This window comes from Nerophis lumbriciformis, linkage group LG24 (assembly GCF_033978685.3).
Source record: "Nerophis lumbriciformis linkage group LG24, RoL_Nlum_v2.1, whole genome shotgun sequence".
In the NCBI taxonomy this organism is placed as follows: domain Eukaryota; kingdom Metazoa; phylum Chordata; class Actinopteri; order Syngnathiformes; family Syngnathidae; genus Nerophis; species Nerophis lumbriciformis.
In genome coordinates this window covers 952,280-975,934 of record NC_084571.2, presented here as the reverse complement: position 1 = coordinate 975,934, position 23,655 = coordinate 952,280, and the positions used below count along the sequence as shown (strand labels likewise).

General features: G+C 39.9%; 1 protein-coding gene across 2 annotated transcripts in view; it reads right to left on the bottom strand.

Moving 5' to 3' along the window:
• The window catches only part of LOC133620085 (uncharacterized), a 36,620-nt gene extending 13,196 nt beyond the window's left edge, over positions 1–23,424 (bottom strand). For both annotated transcript variants that reach the window (XM_061981299.1, XM_061981300.1), the window contains exon 1: positions 23,231–23,424. In XM_061981299.1, the coding sequence (XP_061837283.1) occupies positions 23,231–23,282 (52 nt within the window). In that variant the 5' untranslated portion in view covers positions 23,283–23,424. The remainder of the gene's footprint in view (positions 1–23,230) is intronic.
• Positions 23,425–23,655: the final 231 nt, after the last annotated feature.

The window sequence follows — 23,655 nt, the reverse complement described above, 5'->3', positions numbered from 1 at the left end:
AATTGTAATATAAACATACTAGACGCACAAATCACCATGAAGACCATTCCTGGATCCCTTTACAACCTTATCAGAATCTGAAGTTTGAAATTGCAAAGTTCATCATTGAAAAGATGTCCGCCATTACATCCACTTCTTGAAGCTGGTTATTAGCCTATGTCTGTTCCCATTTAGCCACATGCCGTTTACGAGGGAACCGATGGAAGTTGTAATGTGGCTTTCGGAGCGCTCCGACTGGCGGGAGGGGAGGTCTTTGAGGCTACTCGTGTACACTTAAAATCGTTCAGCTTTCCGAATCTCTCAGCTGGCCAGGGAACACATTAGTGGCATCCAGATAGGGCAGCGGACGCCTTATGTAAACACTTTTGAGAAGGCCGAAGGCGCTATCAGCTGCTGCTGGACCTTCCTTGATTATTTTCTGTGTGTACAAGAACTTAACTACGTTTAGACTTGGAGAAGAAGAAAGCTGACTTTAATGGCTTTTGTGTACATAAACACGCCCAGTATACGACACTCAATGATGACGGATGGGAAAGATAATATTGTGAAGAGAACACATTGATGTGTCATTCTGTGACGCTCTTGTCTCGGTTGCGACATAAATACTGATCGTGGATTGGATGACCATTGATGGAGATTAAGGAAAAAAACTCTTAAATCTGATCCAGGACTTCTTGGGTTTATTAGCCATGTTGCTACATTCACAGCACAGAACTACGATCACAGAAGGTTATCTTGTAGCTTTCACAGGAACATGTGGGGGGTTTAAGGTTGAGTTACATTTCATGCTGAAACTCCTTTCTGCATTCTTTCCACTTTTAGAGTTTGTATGTAGTTTGTTTGAAACTTAAAAAAGACACATTTTGCCGATTGTGTTGTGTCACAAAGACTTATCAGATCCTGTTGCCATGGTGTCAATCATATAAAAACTATGTACGATCCTACTGAGGCTTGGAAAAACCCATGATTGATTGGTATTTTGGTAAAGAAGGCGGTCGTTATTGTTATGGTAACATAACAATAAGTCATGCGGAAATGTGGCAAAAGCAAACATTAGTGTGTACATACCTGTGTGTGTTATCAGCACCTGTCATCTTCATAATTGTAATAGAGGAACATCGAGTGTGTTTGTCTGCTGCAATAAAAGCGAAGGGAGTAAGAGGAAACAGACCCTCTTGAAATATTGCATAAATTGTCAAACTTTTTTAGAGTTGCAAGGGGACCAAAATAACTTCTACTGACTTTTAAACTGCAGTAAACTTACACATATATTTATTGGAATCATTGAATAACTTTCTTGGTGTCTTTTGTTATTAAGTTGTCTGAATAGGATTTTATTACATTCGCCGTAAGGTATATGTAATTACCAGATGTTTTCTGTCGGTCAGTTAGCAACATCAATCCAATCCACTTTATTTATATAGCACATTTAAACAACAAAATGTTTCCAAAATGCTGCACAACAATATTAAAAACAATATTCAAATATTATCCTTAGCTCCACCAATGACTGAATAAAAACAAAAAATAAATACATATAAAACCAATATAAAAACAATATAAAATAAATATGATTAAAAATTATTTCAAAGGGTAAAACTAATTAAAACAGTAAATAGAAATAACAATTTATAAACAGAGGCCAACAGAGGACCACACAACTCACGTAGTGTTAAAAGCCAGAGAATATAAGTGGGTCTTAAGACGAGACTTAAAACACTCCACTGTGGGAGCAGTTCGAACATGGAAGGGCAGAGTGTTCCAGAGCTTAGGGCCGACCACAGAGAAGGCCCTGTCTCCCCTGGTTTTAAGTCCGGTCTTGGGCACTACGAGCTGGAGCTAGCTCTAAGACCTCAGAGCGCGCGCAGGATTGTAAATTTGGATGAGGTCCGAGATATACTGAGGTGCCAGTCCATGTAAAGATGGACAGGGAGCCAGTGCAAACTCTCAAGAATTGGGGTTATATGCTGGCGTTTCCTGGGCCGTTAAAAGTTGTGTTGCCGCGTTCTGGACTAACTGCAACTGGGAGAGACCTTTTTGGCTAAAGCCAGCATAAAGTGCATTGCAGTAGTCCAGGCGACTTGAAATAAAAGCATGCACGACTTGTTCAAAAAGGTTAAAAGACAAAAACGGTTTTACCTTTGCTAAAAGACAAAGATGATAAAAACACGATTTTAAAACGCCATTGACTTGTTTGTCAAGTTTAAAATCGCTGTCTATAGTGACGCCAAGACACTATAGACCATCAAAAGGTTATTGGCAGATGTTGATAAAACTCTCAGAAATTGTCAAAATGTAATAAGAAACTAGTTTTTTTTAGTTTTTTTTACTTGTTTACGTTACGGGCCTGAACCTTTCTCCGTGTGTATGCTAGCAGCCCTGCTTCCACCAACAAAGACAAAGAGTTTATCGGTTTATTTCAGCAACATAGCTCAAAGATATGGACGCATTCTGATGAAACTTTCAGAAAATCTCAAATGGAATACGGAACAAGTCATTACATTTTGGGGTTGATCCAGATCACCGTCTGGATTCAGGACTTTTTTTTTTAAAGGACTCTTTTTTATTATTGTTGGTGGTCTGTATTCTTGAGTGCTTTTCTAGCTACACATATAATCCTACAATTACTCAGTGAAGAACAAATGTTTTTTATTGTCTTAATATTTTTACAGATTTTTTTTATACGTGTGTATTTCTCTCTCTCTCTCTCTCTCTCTCTCTCTCTCTCTCTGTGTGTATGTATGTATGTATGTGTATATATATATATATATATATATATATATATATATATATATACACAAAACCCAAAACTAGTGAAGTTGGCATGTTGTGTGAATAAAGACGGAATACAATGATTTTGCAAATTTTTTTAAACTTCTATTCAATTGAATACACCGCAAAGACAAGATATTTAATGTTCGAAATCAGAATTTAATGGCAGCAACACATTGCAAAAAAGTTGGCACAGGGGCATTTTTACCACTGTGTTATGCCTTTTCTTTTAACAAACACTCAGTAAACGTTTGGGAACTGAGCAGACAAATTTTTCAAGCTTTTTATGTGGAATTATTTACCATTCTTGCTTGAAATACAGCTTAAGTTGTTCAACATTCCGGGGTCTCCGTTGTCGTATTTTACGCTTCATAATGCGCCACAAATTTTCAATGGGAGACAGGTCTGGACTACAGGCATGCCAGTCTAGTACCTGCACTTTTACACTACGAAGCCACGCTGTTGTAACAAGTGCAGAATGTGGCTTGGTGCAGGGGCGTCCATGAAAAAGACGTTGTTTGGATGGCAACATATATTGCTTCAAAACTTGTATGTACCTTTCAGCATTAATGGTGCCTTCACAGAGGTGTAAGTTACCCATGCCTTGGCCACTAATACACCCCCATACCATCACAGATGCTGGCTTTTGAACTTGGCGCCGAGAACAGTTCAGATGATTATTTTCTCTTTGGTCCGGAGGACACGACATCCACAGTTTCCAAAAACTATTTGAAATGTGGACTCGTCAGAACACTTTTGAAATCCCTAAATTCCTTGCAATAGCTTGTTGAGAAATGTTCTTAAACTGTTAAGACAATTTGCTCACGCATTTGTTCAGAAAGTGGTGACCCTCGCTCCATCCTTGTTTGTGAATGACTGAGCATTTCATGGAAGCTCCTTTTATACCCAATCATGGCACCCACCTGTTCCCAATTACCCTGTTCACTTGTGGGATGTTCCAAATAAGTATTTGATGATCTAACAAAGGTCTTAACTCATTCTCCTTCTATGCCACATCAATATGGAATGCACTCCCAACAGGTATAAAAGAAAGGGCATCTCTATCCTCCTCCAAAACCGCACTAAAAGAACACCTCCAGGCAACTACAACCCTAGCCTAACCCCCTGCTCCCACCACATCCCACCTCCCCGGACTGCAAATAATCAAATGTATACACTTGTTCTTATGCTTTCTGAGCTCACTATGTTCACTGCTCGCTGTACATATCCTACGAAGTGAGACCTACACTGTTACAATGTCCATTTCTCAGGTGATAAACTTGTATGATGACTGAAACATGTTGATAGCAACCTAACCTACCCCAAACATGTTGCAGGCATCTAATTCCAAATGAGCTAATATTTGCAGACCGTAGTCGAGGAGCGCAGGGGAGACGTTCCTCCAGGGCCTATGTACTTCGGGGCTAACAACCTTCACTTTACCCGGCAGTGGGTCTTTACAGCTCCGGACTCGAAGGTGAATGACGAGGCCGGCGGTTTGTTGCAACTTTGTGACTTTATTGGTGTCTTGCACGCAGCCATCCACCAAGCTAGAGCACCTGCACGCACTCACTGTTGCCGCTCCCTCACCTCTCTCACCCACTCACTCACTGACATCACTGACCTCACATGCTGTCATATCTTAAAGGGCCACACACACACACGCTACTCTCATAACAACTAACAAGACATCATGGCGAAGCCAGAAGTCGAGTTTCTTAACATCGAGACATTCTCACTACTTGTCTTTTGTCGAGCACAAAGAACATTTTAGTTAAATGTAAGTTGTGTCTTGGAGCAAAGATCCCATCTACTTAAAGTTCAAGTGCCAATGATTGTCACACACACACTAGGTGTGGCGAAATTATTCTCTGCAATTGACCCATCACCCTTGATCACACCCTGGGAGGTGAGGGGAGCAGTGAGCAGCAGCAGCCATTCAAATCTGCTGAAACAGCTACAAAAGCAACATGCTTCGACGAAGCTAGTAAAGAGAGACACAGACTCCGATGCCACTTTAGCTCCACTTAAGGATTTTAACGGAGGGACTGCTAGTCAGGACAACATTGATAGAGCCATTGCAGTGTAATATTGTTTTTAATAGTGTTGTGCAGCACTTTGGAAACATTTTTGTTGTTTAAATGTGCTATATAAATAAATTGGATTGGATTGTATGTGCTAGAAGACATGCAGGCTATTTCTACAGTGGAGTCACCTGCTTTCAGGCAGCTAATTAGCATGATACCGGCGTCAAGCAGCAAATGGCACGGAAAACATGTTCCAAGTACCTGGACAGTGAGTACATAAACATGGAAAGCAAGCTAAAGAAAACCCTCCAAACTCTGCCTCTGCTCATCATTCATCATTGGAGGTACACACTCTGTCAATTCTCTTATATACTCTTTCATTCTAGACTTCTAGAGTGTTTGATTATCACATCACTCTAAATGTATAGACTATAAAGTTCACAAACATAAAAAGGGATCCTAGTGGGCCAGGGCAATCTTTCCTTATCTCTAAATTAAAACTGGGGAAATGTGTAGAGTGTTCTGGGCTTCAGTACAGTGTTGATCTCCTGAATACATGATTTTATTTCCGAATTCCTTGAGAGAAAAAAAAATGCCTCGTTAGGCTTTGTGTATGTCATGTGTGCCTTCCTTGGGTGAAGCCAGCTTTACAGCTATGCTGTTATTATGCTGTTTGATACTTATGTATGTTATGTTGCAGCTATTTAAAATAGTTTTGTCAATTTCTTCTGGCCTGAAATAAATTGACCCTTTGAAACATATCTATGTCTTTGTGTGTTGTATGTAGACCACATTGCTTTCTGAGATCAGTGATGCAAATGCATGTCAAGTTGATCAACAGATTGTATTATTCTCCAGTGCAATAACAGTACTGAACGGAAGGCAAAAAGGGCATTAATGGGAGCCTTAATAAAAATAAAAAAAAATAAGTAACTAGTTACATTTCACAGTAACGCATTATTTTTTGGTGCAAGTAACTGAGTTAGTAACTGAGTTACTTTTGATATAAAGTAAATAGTAACTGTAACTAGTTACTGGTTTGAAGTAACCATACTTGCCAACCCTCCCGAATCTTCCGGGAGACTCCCGAATTTCAGTGCCTCTCCCGAAAACCTGCCGGGACAACCATTCTCCCGAATTTCTCCCGATTTCCAGCCGGACTTAAGGCACGCCCCCTTCAGGTCCGTGCGGACCTGAGTGAGGACAGCCTGTCGTCACGTCCCCTTTTCCTCCATATAAATAGCGTGCCGGCCCAGTCACGTTCTAACATCTACGGTTTTTGGAGAGTGTACAACTGCACACACAACAAGAACAAGAAGGAGATGAAGAAGAGACAGTCAAGGAGACGACGAGTGACAGAGAATAGAACGAGGATGGACAATTCAACCCTAAACTCACTCCTTTCCTGCAAGTTAAATTTCACAGATGCTGCCTGTAATAGAGTGATCTAAGTTGTTTGTTGCCATCTCCTGGTGAATGTTGGGTATAGTGTTCTGTGGTTACTTTTTGGTTGGCCAACGGTTTACGTTGTATTGCGCACCCTGACGGCAAGTGTGGGAGTCGGTTCTGAAGTATGAAGTAAAGAGACGTAACTTCATCACCTCGCCTGGTTATTGACTCCAACCCAGAATATTACACTGCCCATACATACGTATGCTCCTTCAAAGGCTGTGCTACTGGCTGCAAAGCATTGCACTTTCAAATACAACAATGAGTAGAGGAGTGTGTGTGTGTGTAAATGTGTAAATAAATGAACACTGAAATTCAAGTATTTTTTTTTTTTTATATGTATATATGTATATATATATATATATATATATATATATATATATATATATATATATATATATAGCTGGAATTCACTGAAAGTCAAGTATTCATTTTATTTATATACCTGTGTGTGTGTGTGTGTGTGTGTGTGTGTGTGTGTGTGTGTGTGTGTGTGTGTGTGTGTGTGTGTGTGTGTGTGTGTGTGTATGTATATAAATATATTTATATATATATAAAGAAACTTGAATTTCAGTAAATTCTAGCTATAAATATACTCCCCCCCCCTTAACCCCTCCCCTAATACACATATTAATATGCAGTCATTAAAAAATATACAAGTAAATTACATTTGTTTTGAGTATTTTTATGTATTGTGCCAATGATTGATATACATAGATATTATTTAATGATAATGATGACAGCCATGAAATAGATGATTAACTTCTATAAAATAATCCAAAAAATAAAACAAAGTAGATGTCAGTCAGTGTTTGGTTGCCTTGCTGAAGTAATAATTAAGAGTGGGCTGTCTTGTCATTGAGGACTTATCCTCCAGCAGGATTATCCCCTGCAGACACAAAAGGGATGACTGGGTCTAAGGTCGCCTGCACACACGTTCAGAAGGATGCGGATCAGAAGGTCCGGCTTTACCCACAATGCATTTGGTTAGGCCTTCCAGCCTCTTTGACACCCAAGGTCTACCTTTGTCTCCACGCGGTACACCAGCATCTGTCACTATGGCGAAGTCGACACATGACTGCGGCGAAATCTACGCTTGTGCGCCTTCTACTGTTTATTTTAATTTTATTTATGTGGCACTTAAGTCCTTATCCTGTTGGAGGCAGCGTCACGCCGACTCCTGCAGTCAGTGATGATGATTAACGCACATGTGGCGGACCCATGACAGCTAAAACACAGTTGACCATGTTAAGTTAAAGTTAAAGTCCCAACGATCGTCACAGAGACACTCGCTGTGGTGAAATTTGTCCTATTGGACTTCTTTTAGTTCTTCCACACCAAACACTTCCAAGCATGCCTTGATGGACTTTGCCATGTTCACTGGGAACACAAAAAGGTGTTACCACTTAAGTGTTATGCATACATTAATGAATGTAACATAACATGTCTTAAAGGAGAACATTATCACCAGACCTATGTAAGCGTCAATATATACCTTGATGTTGCAGAAAAAAGACCATATATTTTTTTAACCGATTTCCGAACTCTAAATGGGTGAATTTTGGCGAATTAAACGCCTTTCTATTATTCGCTCTCGGAGCGATGACGTCACAACGGGACGTCACATCGGGAAGCAATCCGCCATTTTCTCAAACACATTACAAACACCGAGTCAAATCAGCTCTGTTATTTTCCATTTTTCGACTGTTTTCCGTACCTTGGAGACATCATGCCTCGTCGGTGTGTTGTCGGAGGGTGTAACAACACCAACAGGGACGGATTCAAGTTGCACCAGTGGCCCAAAGATGCCAAAGTGGCAAGAAATTGGACGTTTGTTCCGCACACTTTACCGACGAATGCTATGCTACGACAGATATGGCAAGAATGTGTGGATATCCTGCGACACTCAAAGCAGATGCATTTCCAACTGGACTGGACAGATCAGCTCTCAGGAAAAGAGAGCGGATGAGGGTATGTCTACAGAATATATTAATTGATGAAAACTGGGCTGTCTGCACTCTCAAAGTGCATGTTGTTGCCAAATGTATTTCATATGCTGTAAACCTAGTTCATAGTTGTTAGTGTTTCCTTTAATGCCAAACAAACACATACCAATCGTTGGTTAGAAGGCGATCGCCGAATTCATCCTCGCTTTCTCCCGTGTCGCTGGCTGTCGTGTCGTTTTCGTCGGTTTCGCTTGCATACGGTTCAAACCGATATGGCTCAATAGCTTCAGTTTCTTCTTCAATTTCGTTTTCGCTACCTGCCTCCACACTGCCAACCATCCGTTTCAATACATGCGTAATCTGTTGAATCGCTTAAGCCGCTGAAATCCGAGTCTGAATCCGAGCTAATGTCGCTATACCTTGCTGTTCTATGCGCCATGTTTGTTTGTATTGGCATCACTGTGGGCCCTGCGATGAGGTGGCGACTTGTCCAGAGTGTACCCCGCCTTCCGCCCGATTGTAGCTGAGATAGGCTCCAGCGCCCCCCGCGACCCCAAAGGGAATAAGCGGTAGGAAATGGATGGATGGATGGATGTGTGCTGTCACAGGAAAATGGACGGGTGTATATAACGATGGTTAAAATCAGGCACTTTGAAGCTTTTTTTAGGGATATTGCATGATGGGTAAAATTTTGAAAAAAACTTCGAAAAATAAAATAAACCACTGGGAACTGATTTTTAATGGTTTTAACCCTTCTGAAATTGTGATAATGTTCCCCTTTAAGATGCACAACTAAGATCCAAGGACACCCCAGTGTTTCCCACACATTCATTTATTTGTGGCGACCCGCCACGAAAGAATTATGTCCGCCACAAATGGATTTTTCGGCTTTTGACTCGCTCGACCGCTCATAAAAGCAATGGGACTGTCTGTGAATGTTGCTTGTAGTTACACCTCCGGTGCATTAGGTGGCGGTATGCATTGTAACTCCGCCAATAGCACTTAATTCACCTGGTGGGCCAGAAGAAGAAGAAGAAGAGGGACGGACGGACGGGACCAAAATACTCGCCGACTACTTTTCATAATGATGGCGCTTCCTACGTTTCTACCTCAAACGTCCAAAAGCTGCTGAAAGCCTTGATCCAGGATGCCATGGGGAAAAAAACTTAAATGGTGCCTTTTGGCGATAGTTAGCAGCTTGGTGGCTCATAGCCGGCTAGCTAACGCTTGCTAGCGTGGTAGCATTGCTTCATTTTTACAGGTGTTATAGGTAGATAGGTTATAGCTGCATCGCTCGCGGCTCGTCATATATTTAATGTTAATCCGCGATTTCACCGAGCGTTTCACTGACGGTTTCGCCTGACGCTGCTTCATTAACACCGCCGCTGTTTGACTCGGTCACCTGTTTTCATACCGACGAGCTAACGTGTCCAGGTTATAACCCTGTTGTCAATAAACACACATGGACTGAAGCTAAATTGTCCACTGTCCACTGCAGCATGTGAATGCAATGAAAATAATAAAATCTGAGCCAACCAGCTGTTAAAATGTTGTCCAGGTTAATGTTTTGGCCATTAAAGGCCCTTCATTTCAAGATTTCAACTGTGATTGGGCTTTAAACAGGTGGCTGACCTGTTCAGATGGGTGTAACTGCTACTGGTCAAATAATGTGAACTAGCATTTAATTTTACATGTATGCAATGCCATTTAAATGTAATTATAGATAATAATAATAATAATAATAAATACTGTGTAGTGTTGTAAATAGTCAACGGGAAGGATTCTAGTAAGATATAAGCCATGAGCACTACACAGCCAGAAAAAAACCTAGGCAGGACAAGTAAAAATATTGGGGCAAGTAGATTTGAGAAGTCGGGCAAGTAGAAAAAAACCTTAACGTTGAACCCTGCATGTGTTGAGCTGCTGGTTAGACGGCACTGTACATAGAGCGCTTCTGCTCGTTAGTAATAAATTCTAATGTTGGATGTTCACTCCTTCACACAGATGAGTATAGAAAAATATTTTCAACGGCCGAAAAGGGCTGGACTTGGAGAGGAGGTAGGCCTACAGTCCAGACCACAGGTGCGACCTGTTCAGCCAGCAGGAGGAGGAGGAGGAGGTTGACTGACTGTGGCAGGACACCTCTGCCTCTGTTTCACTTCATGTTGCTGGTAAATAATATGGTTGTAGTAGTAGGCAAAAGTTAAATTATTTAGTATTCACTAATTAAAGGGGCAGAGCTTTAAGAGACATTTTAGCTTTTATATTTTATAAGATATATTTTTTGTAAGAACCACAATTAATAAATATATTTCAGTGAATCACTAATTGTTCAAATCTGTATATAAATATGTACATAAAATGTTGTAATTATATTCCAACTCCGCGTTCTTCTTGGTCATCGCCGCTGCCGCACCCACCCCCACCCCCCCCCACCCCCCCGCCGACCACACCACCACAAATAGATGCCTGTCCTGTGGGAAACACTGCACCCTGCTGCCTAATGAAAGCAAACATGTCCTCCATCCTGCCATTTAAAAGGTGTGTACCCCCACACCCCAAAGCCACTTCATAAAATGCTGGTTGGCGCCAGACGGCCACAAACATTTTCTTCAACTGTTGTCCTGCACAGAGTCACATGACTAAACGTCTTCATTTAGAAGACAGCCGTAGCAAGGCAAGAATGCAAGTCCAACTTAAGAGTGTTTACTGTGTACCGTATTTTTCGGAATATAAGTCGCAGTTTTTTTCATAGTTTGGCCGGGCTCCAGTGCGACTTATATATGTTTTTTTTTCTTCTTTATTATGCATTTTCGGCAGGTGCGACTTATACTCCGGTGCGACTTATACTTCGAAAAATACGGTACTATTATATTTTATGTACAGTGTTCTTTACGGTTCACTTACTGCGATCTCAGTCCATTGTGGATTTTAAAGTTGAGTAGATTGATATGTGAGTACCCATTTAAGTTTTCATGTTAAAATTACAGCATGAGAAGTGTTTAAGTGTTGGGGGGCTTAAAAATACTTCAAATACATTAGTATAGTGTCAATACTTAGCAGTTATTCACTTACCACTGGGGTTCTGGAACTAACCACTGCAATAATCGAGGGAATAGGGCAATGGAAAATGTGTTTGATAAAATGTTCAATATTTATTTTTATTTTTTATCTTCGCCGGAAGAAAGCAGCACTTGCTCTCTGGTAACCGAGCAAAAAAGGAAAAGTCACCTCGACGGTATGGCTGTTTTTTTTTTCAAAGGGACCGTAGTAAGACGAATGTGGTCTGTAAATTATGCAAGGCGCTCGTCCCACCAAGATCGGTATTATCACACCACTTTAGCCGCGCTCACCTTTTAGAGCATAGCTGTAACTTCCTAGCACTAAACCTGCAGAAAATAGTTATTCTCAGGTTTTTCTAGGGTTACATTCCATATCTATTGTTTTCTCAAAACTATTTATCGACTTGCTAATTTACAGTGTGTTTGGTTATGTTATATGTTTGGTTACTTTGTGTTGTAACATATTTCTGTTTACACTTTTGTTAAAATGTAATAAACATTCTTCTATCGCTTGGATATTTTACATTAGTTCTGGGCGATACAACAAATGTGGGTATCGATCCATACTAAGTAGTTACAAAGACAGTATCGGTCATACCAATGCTGATACTGATACTCCCAACGTTCCAAGATCATTGAATGATTCCAGTTTTGATTACTATTATACTGAACAAAAATATAATCGCAACTTTTTTGTTTTTGCTTCCATTTTTCATGAGTTGAACTCAAAGATCTAAAACGTTTACTATATACACAAAATACCGTATTCCTTTCAAATACTGGTCACAAATCTGTCCAAATCTGTGTTAGTGAGCACTTCTTTGCCAAGATAATCCATCCCACCTCACAGGTGTGGCATATCAAGATGCTGATTAAACAGCATGACTATTTCACAGGTGTGCCTTAGGCTGCCCACAATAAAAGGCCACTCTGAAATCCGGAGTTTTGCTTTATTGGGCCTCTGGGGGGTCAGAAAAGCAGTCGGTATCTGGTTTGACTATTATTTGCCTCACGAAGTGCAACACATCTCCTTCGCATAGAGTTAATCAGGTTGTTGATTGTGGCCAGTGGAATGTTGGTCCACTCCTCTTCAATGGCTGTGCGAAGTTGCTGGATATTGGCAGGAACTGAAACACGCTGTCGAATACACCGATCCAGAGCATCCCAAACATGTTCAATGGGTGACATGTCCTGTGAGTATGCTGGCCATGCAAGAACTGGGATGTTTTAAGCTGCCAGGCATTGTGTACAGATCCTTGCAACATGGGGATCTGTACACAACTGAGCAGACCAATGCTGCAACATGAGGTGATGGTCTCGGGTGAATGGCAAAACAATGGGCCTCAGGATCTCTTCACGGTTTCTCTATGCATTCAAAATGCCATCAATAAAATGCACTTGCGTTCGTTGTCCATAACATACTCCTGCCCATACCATAACCCCTGCCCCACCATGGGCCACTCGATTCACAACGTTGACATCAGCAAAGCGCCCTCCCACATGACGCAACACATGTCTGCCATCTGCCCTGAACAGTGAAAACCGAGATTCGTCCGTGAAGAGAACACCTCTCCAACATGCCAGACGCCGTCAAATGTGAGCATTTGCCTGCTCAAGTCGGTTATGACGACAAACTGCAGTCAGGTCGAGACCCCATGAGGACGACTGTCATGCAAATGAGCTTCCTGAGACTGTTTCTCACAGTTAGGGCATTCTTTGGTTATGCAAACCAATTGTTGCAGCAGCTGTCGGTGTGGCTGATCTCAAGACGACCATGGAGGTGAAACTGCTGGTGTGGTTACACGAGCTTTGCGGTTGTGAGGCCGGTTGGATGTACTGCCAAATTCTCTGAAGAGCCTTTGGAGATGGCTTATGGCAGAGAAGTGAACATTCAATTCATGGGCAACAGTTCTGATGGACATTCCTGCAGTCAGCATGCCAACTGCATGCTCCCTCAAAACTTGTGACATTTGTGGCATTGTGCTGTGTGATAAAACTGCACATTTCAGAGTGGGATGGATTATCTAGCAAAGTAGAAGTGCTCACTAACACAGATTTAGACATCTTGTGAACAAGATTGGAGAGAAATAGGTATTTTGTGTATATAGTAAAAGGTTTTGGATATTTAAGTTTAACTCATGAAAAATGGGAGCAAAAACAAAAGAGTCGTGTTTATATTTTTGTTCAGTGTGTAAGCAGACAAAAACACAGGATGACGTTGTACCAATATAAATTATATATTCAAATTATTTCATTACTCCCTATTATTATATACAACATTTTGAGCAAAAATAAAGTCAGTAATACAAAATAATTAAACATAAGCAAAATACAATTGGCTCTGATTTAATTCCTTTGGTATTTGCACTTAAAGTCATCATGCGTCCAGGCTCCAGGGACTTATTTTGTGGTTGGAAAACCATGACAAAAGGACCAAAAATAATTTTTTGTGATACTCAAATGTTATGATCTATTTACTGTAGTTTTAACTATATACTGATACCATATTTGGTATTGTTACTGTCGGTATTTGCCCATCACTGTATACATTGTATTACATTGTATTATTGTATCTTCCTAAAGCAGAGCTATTCAACTGGCGGCCCGCAGGCATAAAACCGGCCAAGGACTGACACCGAACCGGCCCCCGAATTCACTTCAAATCTTACAAATCTAACATTTTTGTAACAAATTCCTAAAAACACAATAGCGTTTCTGTTGTATGGAGTGGACAATGGTAGATCTTGCATTGACATTTTAACCCCTTATAGACCAGCATCAACAGCAATGGACACTTGTACTTTGCATAACAGGGCTGTTGTATGTGTAATGCTGACAAGATAAATATACCAAAAACAAATGTTCACTGCAGAAGATGCTGGTTCTCAAAATGAGAATATTAGTGAAAGGAGTAGTCCAGCACACCAGTTCTTAGCTTTCTGGAAATGTGGCCCCTCGAACACGTCAGTTGAATAGCCCTGTCCTAAGGTATGAAGTGTAGCATATTTAGCTATTCCTTGTCCTCCAGTGATAATACAGAAACAGCTTACTTGCTGACAGGGAGGCAAGGATTAGTGACTTGCACCGTACAGGGACGTTAGCTGCTCGCTTGCTAGTGAGGACTCAAAATTTTGTTGAGGATGCGGTCGTTCTTGTCCCTGTCAAACTTGCGAGACACAGCAAGAATGTGTCAACATGCATATTGTTGATATGCCGATCGTATTAAAAGCTCTACCATTCATATCATCTGTAATTTGCACAACCTTACAACACTTTGAGTCAACCATGTGTACGTGACTTTTATTCGGCCTTATTTTGATTTACAGACAGCGTATAATCATACTTGCCAACCCTCCCGGATTTTTCGGGAGACTCCCGAAATTCAGCACCTCTCCCGAAAACCTCCCGGGACAAATTTTCTCCCGAAAATCTCCCGAAATTCAGGCGGAGCTGGAGGCCACGCGCCCTCCAGCTCCATGCGGACCTGAGTCCGCTTTCCCACGATATAAACAGTGTGCCTGCCCAATCACATTATAACTGTAGAATGATGGAGGGCGAGTTCTTGGTTTCTTATGTGGGTTTATTGTTAGACAGTTTCATTAATGTCCTCCCAGTGCGGTAACAACACACAACAGCAGCAGTCATGTTTTTGTCTACCGTAAAGCAGTTCGTCTGCCGTAAACAGCAATGTTGTGACACTCTTAAACAGGACAATACTGACATCTATAACATAAATAACATATGCGGCTTTTGGAGAGTGCAATGCACAACTGCGCACACAACAAGGAGACTAAGCAGAAGAACGAGGAAGATACAGCCATGGTGACGCCGACGACGAGTAAGATGAAGAAATACGCTGTGTTGCACCTTTCCTGCCTGAGTCCGGCGATTAGTTGCAAATCTTGCTTTATTGATTGCTTGCACACAGCCAATCCAACACAAAACAAACTAGTCCCGCCCGCACTCACGCTACCGCTCCCTCTCTTCTCTCGCCCACACACTCACTGACGTCAGTCACCTCACATGCTCACCTATTAAAGGGCCACACACACACATACGCTACTCTCATAACAGCTTGTAAGTTCCAAGCCGTAGCTGCGATTGGACCTGGATAGCCTCCAGGAAGAAGTAGTGGACTACCAAGTGCTTGGCACTGAAGATCTTCCTCAGGAAGCAAAGATTGACCGGTTTTGGGCCATGCTAGGGAGAGATGGAAGATTCCAGACTCTAATGCATTTTAAGAAAGCACTTTTGTGCATGCCACACATCAATGCATCATCAGAGAGGGTGTTCAGCATGGTTCGAAAAATAGTGACAGAGAATAGAACAAGGATGGACAATTCAACCCTTAACTCAACAATGAGTAGATGAGTGTTATGTGTGTGTATACGTGTAAATAAATGAACACTGAAATTCAAGTATTTCTTTTATTTATATATACATATATACAATAACATATATATATATATATATATATATATATATATATATATAGCTAGAACTCACTGAAAGTCAAGTATTTCTTAGATATGTATATATATATATATATATATATATATATATATGAAATACTTGACTCGGTGAATTCTAGCTGTAAATATACTCCTCCCCTCTTAACCACGCCCCTAACCACGCCCCGCCCCATCCACGCCCCCCGCCCCACCCCAGACCACGCCCAACCACCCCCTCCCCCCACCTCCCGAAATCGGAGGTCTCAAGGTTGGCAAGTATGTGTATAATCGATGCCAACTTGCTTGTGACGACCGGCTTGTAGAAAATGTCATTTGGTTGCGAGTTGATTGCGGTAAAACTGTGGATTAGTCACAATAGTGCTTGACATATTTTATGGTTTATACAACAACACAGTATTTGTATGGCCTTTAACTCAGTCAGTGCAAACACTAACAACTTGACTGAACTCTGCTTTCCAAACTTATTCCACCTAGTGATTCATACTGGAAAAAACAAAGGATGCCAATTTTACAGTTGTACACCTGCATTGGCCTTCTGTAACTAAGTATTGTCCATGTGAAGGAATGACAAATATGTCAATATTACGCTCTTCTTCAGAGTGTGTGAGCGAGCACTTATTTGACTTCTCTCAAAGCGACAGATGGCTGAGTCGCATGACCTCTGCACATATCATATCCAATTTAAAGTCGGTCCAGCCTGCACGCGCTTTCCCCAGTGCGGCGTGACTGTGGCGTCCTACTGCACGCCGTCTGTAAACGACGACGACGATGCATACAAAGAGGCGTGTCAGGTAGCCAGGAGGAAGTCATGAAGGCCATGAGTATAAGTAAGAAGCGGAACTGGAAGTGAAGAAGACACAATGGCGCTTTAAGAGAAGGCTAGCTAGCGTGGCGCCACTTCAAACGTACTCGGTCACGCTTGGACCTTGAAGACTCCAAGGCCGTCCAGAACTCCTGCCCATGAGCACACTTGTGACAGGAAACGCTGCAAAGAGGCCGAGCCTTTCAGCACATGATGAGCCCTCCATTTTTAACCAAGCACTATGTCATATTGCTGTGAAGGGTACCAAAACAACTGATCAGTACCACTTTTTGGCACCCTTCTGCACCTCAATCAATGTTTCAGTACTTACTCCGTTATAGTGGTACCTTCACATTGTTTTACCAGGAATACGCATACAGTGCTGTTGGAATGTCACCTGCTTGTGTTTTTGTTCTTTCAATTGTAAAAGTACCAAACTATCAGAGCAGTACCATTTTTGGCACCCTGCTGTTATGATAGCCCCTGCACTTATATCAGTGCTTCTCAATTGTTTTTTGGTACGTCTCCCCTCGGAAGAAGAAAACATTTCGACCCCACAACCCCCCACACTCTCTGCCATAACTTTGTCTATAAAATTGTTTTAAGTGCACCTCTGCATAACATTGTGTCCTTATTAACTAACATTAAAGAAAATAAAGAAATACATATCAACTTACAAGTTAGAATAACTTTATGAACATTGTTTTTTTTGTCTGTAACAGAAAATATTTAAAGTGCATTAATTTGCCTAAAATTAAAAAATGTAATCTTTATTTAAACTATACACAATTTTGACCAACTTGAATAATTTGGTAGTGAAAATGAAATAATTGAACTCAATAAATAAGAAATTTTAATTGATCAGCAACATTAAAGGGGAACTGCACTTTTTGGGGAATTTTGATTTTCGTTCACAATCATGAAAGACATGACGACGGTTGTATATTTTGATGCATCCTAACTTAAGTAAATCTGATCAAAAGTCCGCTTACAGTGCCTATGGGAGCCGCTCTTTTCTGCCTAAAAACTTTCAAATACCTCCATAAGGGTTTTATATACATGATGTAAGTGTGCACACGTCTAATAACATTTTATATTTACGTATATATAAAAAGTCACTAAAAGGATTGGAAAAGTACCTAGAAACTCTGAATAGTACACTGTACAATAAGCAGCAACAATGGACGAATTGAGCAAAACAATACAATAAAAACTATGGTAATATTAATAATAAAACAGATTTATTTTAAAAATGTAAGTACAGCATTGTTTAGCCTTTTTAAAGAACATATATGCAATATCATCACAAATGATGCGTATATCAGTTGTTTTGGTGCTCTTATCTAGTATAAAACAAAAAACAAGGTAGTTTGTGTACCATACTTAAAATTTTGCTTATTGCCATTACTGATATCAGTCAATTATTCTCAAATAGTGGGGGGCGGCATGGTGCGATGCCAAGGTGGGCATGTGTGAACATGCTTTATCAGTATCATGCTTTCAACCCCGCTTCAAAAAGTTGTGCACTACAAAACTTGCTCTTTGCATTTTTTTGAAGGTTGATACATTGTGCTCATGAGTTAAAGAGGAACTGCACTTTTTCGGAATTTTGCCTATCGCTCACAATCAATATGAACGATATGACGACGGATGGATTTTTTTAATAATGCATTCTAACTCGTAAATAAATGTAAATACAAGTCCGCTTACAGTGGAGCCAAAGGGGGGTCCTCTATTCCGCTCATAAAACCCAAAGAACAACCATCCAAAAACCGCTAATTGTACTCCATTTACATTTTGTGATTTGAATATTAACCAAGTATTAGTGATATTGTTATTATAAGCACTAACGCAGACAAACTATTTATTGCGGCGCCATGATTACAAGCTTGTGTGCCTATATTTACATCATCGAGTGGTCTGCTGCTTCCTCGCTTCCCTACTCCCCCCCTTCCTTCGCAAGGATTATGAGTCATTTTTCATTTAAATGGGAATATATGAACATCCTAGCAATCGACATCCCGATGACAGCAGACCTTGTACAGTGTTATCATGTTGGCTCTTAAAGTCTACAGTGAGTAATCAGTGATAAAGAAAAAACAAAGAAAACGTGATGCTCATTTTAAATAAATGTGCTGCATATGCTTGAAATTATCAAAATTAGGGCTGGGCGATAAAACAATAACAATATATATCGCGATAGACATGTGATCAATATCAATAGAAAATGGGGTCGATAGAACGTTCGATAATTTCACTGAGTTCTGTTAGAAAAAAATAGGAAGAAATGCCGAGCCGGAACCGCACCGCATTCTGGGGGGTGTAGGCAGAGGAAGGGCTTTGGCCTCTCAACCTATCACGGTTGCAAGGCATTCTGGGAAATGCTAACAGAAAAAAAAAGAAATAAAAAGCAACAACGGCTAGCTGACGACGAGGAGTGAAACAAAACGGGAATATGAGTGCGACAGCACGAGAGGAAATTGTAAATAAAAAAGGAAACGTCACGTCACCAGTTTGGCAGTATTTTGGAGTTTTTAAGTCCGATACGAATCAGAGTAATACTGTCTGCAAACTTTGCAAGGTCGTCGTCCCGACCAAGTCTGGGAACACGACAAACTTATTTTACCACCTGAGCCGCTCTCACCCGCTGGAGTACAGCAGTATCAAACAGCCACAACCATCTACATCAGCCGGTGCAAGTGGAACAGCACCGAAGCGGCAACAACAGACCACCATCAAGAGGTACTCGGCAGCAGTGCCATACGACAAAAATTCAAAACGTTATAAAGAAATAACGGATGCAGTGGTGTATCAATTAGCGAAGGACATGCTACCTACTTATATTTACAATAAAAGTATTTAAATTCAGTCTTTTTTCTCCTGGTCTTTATTTAGAATATATATATATATTTTTTTATCAATAATGATCAATATCGACTGATATGAAACACTTATATCGTGATACATTTTTTAGTCATATCGCCCAGCCCTAATATTACCATAGTTTTTATTGTATTGTTTTGCTCAATTCGTCCATTGTTGCTGCTTATTGTACAGTGTACTATTCAGAGTTTCTAGGTACTTTTCCAATCCTTTTAGTGACTTTTTATTTATTTAAAACAACTAGCAACTAAGGCTGCAACAACTAATCGATTAAATCGATTAAAATCGATTATAAAAATAGTTGGCGATTAATTTAATCATCAATTTGTTGGATCTATGCTATGCGCATGCGCAGAGGCTACTTTTTTATATATATATATAAACCTTTATGTATAAACTGCAACATTTACAAACAGCTGAGAAACAATAATCACAATAAGTATGGTGCCAGTATGCTGGGTTTTTTCCCCAATAAAATACTGGAAAGGATAGAAATGTAGTTTTTCTCTTTTATCCGATTATTAATGGATTAATCGAAGTAATGATCGACAGATTAATTGATTATCAAATTAGTTGTTAGTTGCAGCCCTGCTAGATTGCAGCCCTACTAACAACAAATCTAGCATCTTTTTCTGGTGTTATTGGAGGCTCTGCTCGAGTTTAGAGACTCTTTACTTCTTTCGCTGGATGCCCGCAACAATCAGCGAGCGCTGCAGCGAGCTCTACTGCTCCAACTTCATTATCTCTCCTTAAAAGTCGCCACTGTCCTTGTAATATTTGTTCAATGCACATTTTGTAGATAGCTGTCTGCAGGTATATCTTGAATATATTAAAATACGTAGACATTGCAGACATACTGCCTCCTTTCCAGACGATCGCATGCGTATTGCTCACGTCATTGCTCAACATTAGGTTTCGCAGCGCTGTTTCGGACGACTTTTCAGTGGATCACTATCGTCAATAATGTCTATATGCGCTAATAATAAGCTATAAGTATTATATGAAGATACTTTGATTACTAAGAAATAGTGATTTTTAAAGGACCGGAAATTACGTGTACGTACACGTGTCGGGTACATTGCGTACGTTTGTTTACGGAAGTGAGTCGAAAAATAAAGCTGACATAGATCCAAGCTGATGCCCTTGTCTCCTCTACTTAACAGCCATTAATAGATAAGAAACTCCCAAACATATTACACTATATTTATCCATTTATACATTATATTAATTGAATTTGTTTTCACGTGAAAAAAAATCATTTTTAAGGAATGGCAGTTTTTATTTCGCCGTGGTGGGCCGCCACGATCAATTACACAATCAATTTAATTAATAATATTAGTTTTTGTGGATATTAATTCAATACTCTTTGGTGATCCATAAAACTACAAGTACAGTAAACTACGTTTCCATACTTCAGTACACTACACGATATATTTGCTTTTTTTTCCATGTGTTAATGTCGTACAGGGTACTAATACCTTCTGTACCAATTTTGGCACCCTACAGTTAGCTTTTGTGATGAGGTGGTACAGGCCTTTGTGTCCACAAAGTAGCACACTTCAGTACGATGCAAGTTAATTGGAAACTGTTATACAGGGTACCAAAATAACTGATTTTTGTCTCATGTTCTGTTGTAACATCGCTGAAATACAGTTAACATTCCAGTTTTTGCTTTATTTCCATGCGTTAATGTCGTACAGGGTACTAATACCTTCTGTACCAATGTTGGCACCCTACAGTTAGCTTCTGTGATGAGGTGGTACAGGCCTTTGTGTGCACAAAGTAGCACACTTCAGTACGATGCAAGTTCATTGGAAAATGTCATACAGGGTACCAAAATAACAGATTTTTGTCTCATGTTCTGTTGTAACATCGCTGAAATACAGTTAACATTCCAGTTTTTTCTTCTTTTTTTTCTTCCATGCGTTAATATCATACAGGGGGGTACTAATACCTTCTGTACCAATTTTGGCACCCTACAGTTAGCTTTTGTGATGAGGCCTTTGTGTCCACAAAGTAGCACACTTCAGTACGATGCAAGTTCATTGGAAAATGTTGTATAGGGTACCAAAATAACAGATGTGTCTCATGTTCTGTCGTAACATCGCTGAAATACAGTAAGCATTTCAGTTTTTGGCACCAGTACTAGGATGCAAACTGCAGTATTTATGGCCTTCTCATGTAGCTAAATAAGTTTTGGTCCTTTTTCAGGTGACACTGTAACATTACGATATTTCTAACTGTGTGCGTGTGTTTGTCTTATGTGTGATATGAGGTAAAAACATGTGATAAGTTGTCACACAGGAAATCCGTTTAACTTTCGATACAAGACAGCAGAACTATGATCAAGGAAAAGGATCAAGGATGACAAAAAAGACAGTTTGAAGACTACATACAGAGAAAAGTAGTAATGCTTTTAAGAATGATCTGAGAATAAAGTTAGGACATTGTGTACAGTGAAAATGATGTAGATGATGCGCACGGACATTTTTTAAATACTTTCATGATGCTTTATGTCAAACATTGTCTATGGAAACAACTTACTAAAAAGCAAAAGGACAATCAACCTGAAAAAATGCTTGTAACAATAAAAATACATTATATAGAACATGTATTACACAATGATCTATAAAAACAAAAAGGAAGATGGGGGGAAATTGTGGGGACAATAGGGGGATAAGACAGAGGGACAAAAACAAGAGCAAACAACAATAACAACAACATCAGCAAATATGATATTTACAAATGAGATAGTTAGTGATAGCAAAGAAGCAGTTAGTGAAATAAATACAGAAATGACATTGAACATTATTACACTACAAATGGAGCAATACAAATACCATTAGAAATAGCACTATTGATAATGAATAATAATAACTTACCTCTATTATCAACAATACAATTGTTCCAATGCAACAATACATATATGTAATGATAACTTGAAATACAAAAGAAAGCAGATAAGTGCAGGGGAAGAAAGAGAAGCCAGCTATATTAACCTTGTAGATTGTTATAGTAACAATAGGTTAAGCTTTGTCAGTGTGCCATGTGTTACCCAGTTTCCCCTAGGGCAACAACATTAATATATGTTTGATGAAATGTGATTATATGCATGAGTATATGTATATGTACTTGTATATGTACAGTATGTGTATATATATGTTTGTACAGTAAAACATATAAAAACAAACAAACTAAGTTCAAAACATACGAGAAGAAGCTAGTAAATAATATTACAGTCAAATATTAAAACCGCAGAACTATGTTATCTCTCCCGGCCAATTAGAGACAAAAGGTCGTTATTACAATTACAAAAAATATTAACATAAATTAATCTAATGATTAAAAACATTACAAAAGTTAAAAAATACAATAATGTTCTATTTTGATGTTTGAATAGGTCCTGGGCAAACTTTAGTGTGTAATACAATTTTTTATTTTTTATTAAAATAAATAAATATTAGAATGGGCTCTTAGGATGATGCAATATATATTATATATGTATAATAATCTGATTATTAATCATCATAAGTCACAGATTATTTGAAGGGTTACATTTTTATGCACGTTAAGTACTTAAACAGGAGTGTAGTTGCATATTAAAAGAGTATTTGGAGATTCCTATCACTTTGAACTACTTTAATAATACACAGACTGATTAGTTTATGGATGACATATTGTACTTGAAAGGAGAGCTGAACAACCGCAAGAGTTTAAAACTATATGAAGTGATGATTACTTTGATGACTAACGGTAAAATGTTAGGGAAATAAAGATAAGTGAGCTTTAGTCGGCATAAAAAGTTAACTTTACTCACCCTTGACGGCGACAGACAGCAAAATAAAGCTGGTCAGACAGTGTAGAAGCATGGTTCCGGTTCTGGTAAACGATGAGTGAGCGGTACCGGCGTGTAACGGTCCTGTTGGGCCGTGTTGGGCGTTCGCTGGCCGGGTGGAGGCTGCTTGAAGGCTGCTTGAAGGCTGCTCGCTGGCAGGACGGCAGCTACAGGTGCTTCTCTCCCACTCATGCGCGCAGCATTAAAGGCTTTGTTCGCTCGCCTCCCATTGGATCGTCTCCGCTGTCAATCATCATTAAACAAGTGGCATGCCCCGCCTCCTTTGGCCGGTACTGCCAAATGGCGCGGAGGCACACAAAACAGCTACTGTACAATCAAGTTCTATTTTTAAGCGATTGTTTTTTTTTCTGTCTTTCTCTCAGGCTCACGCAGCGCTGCTGGGAAGG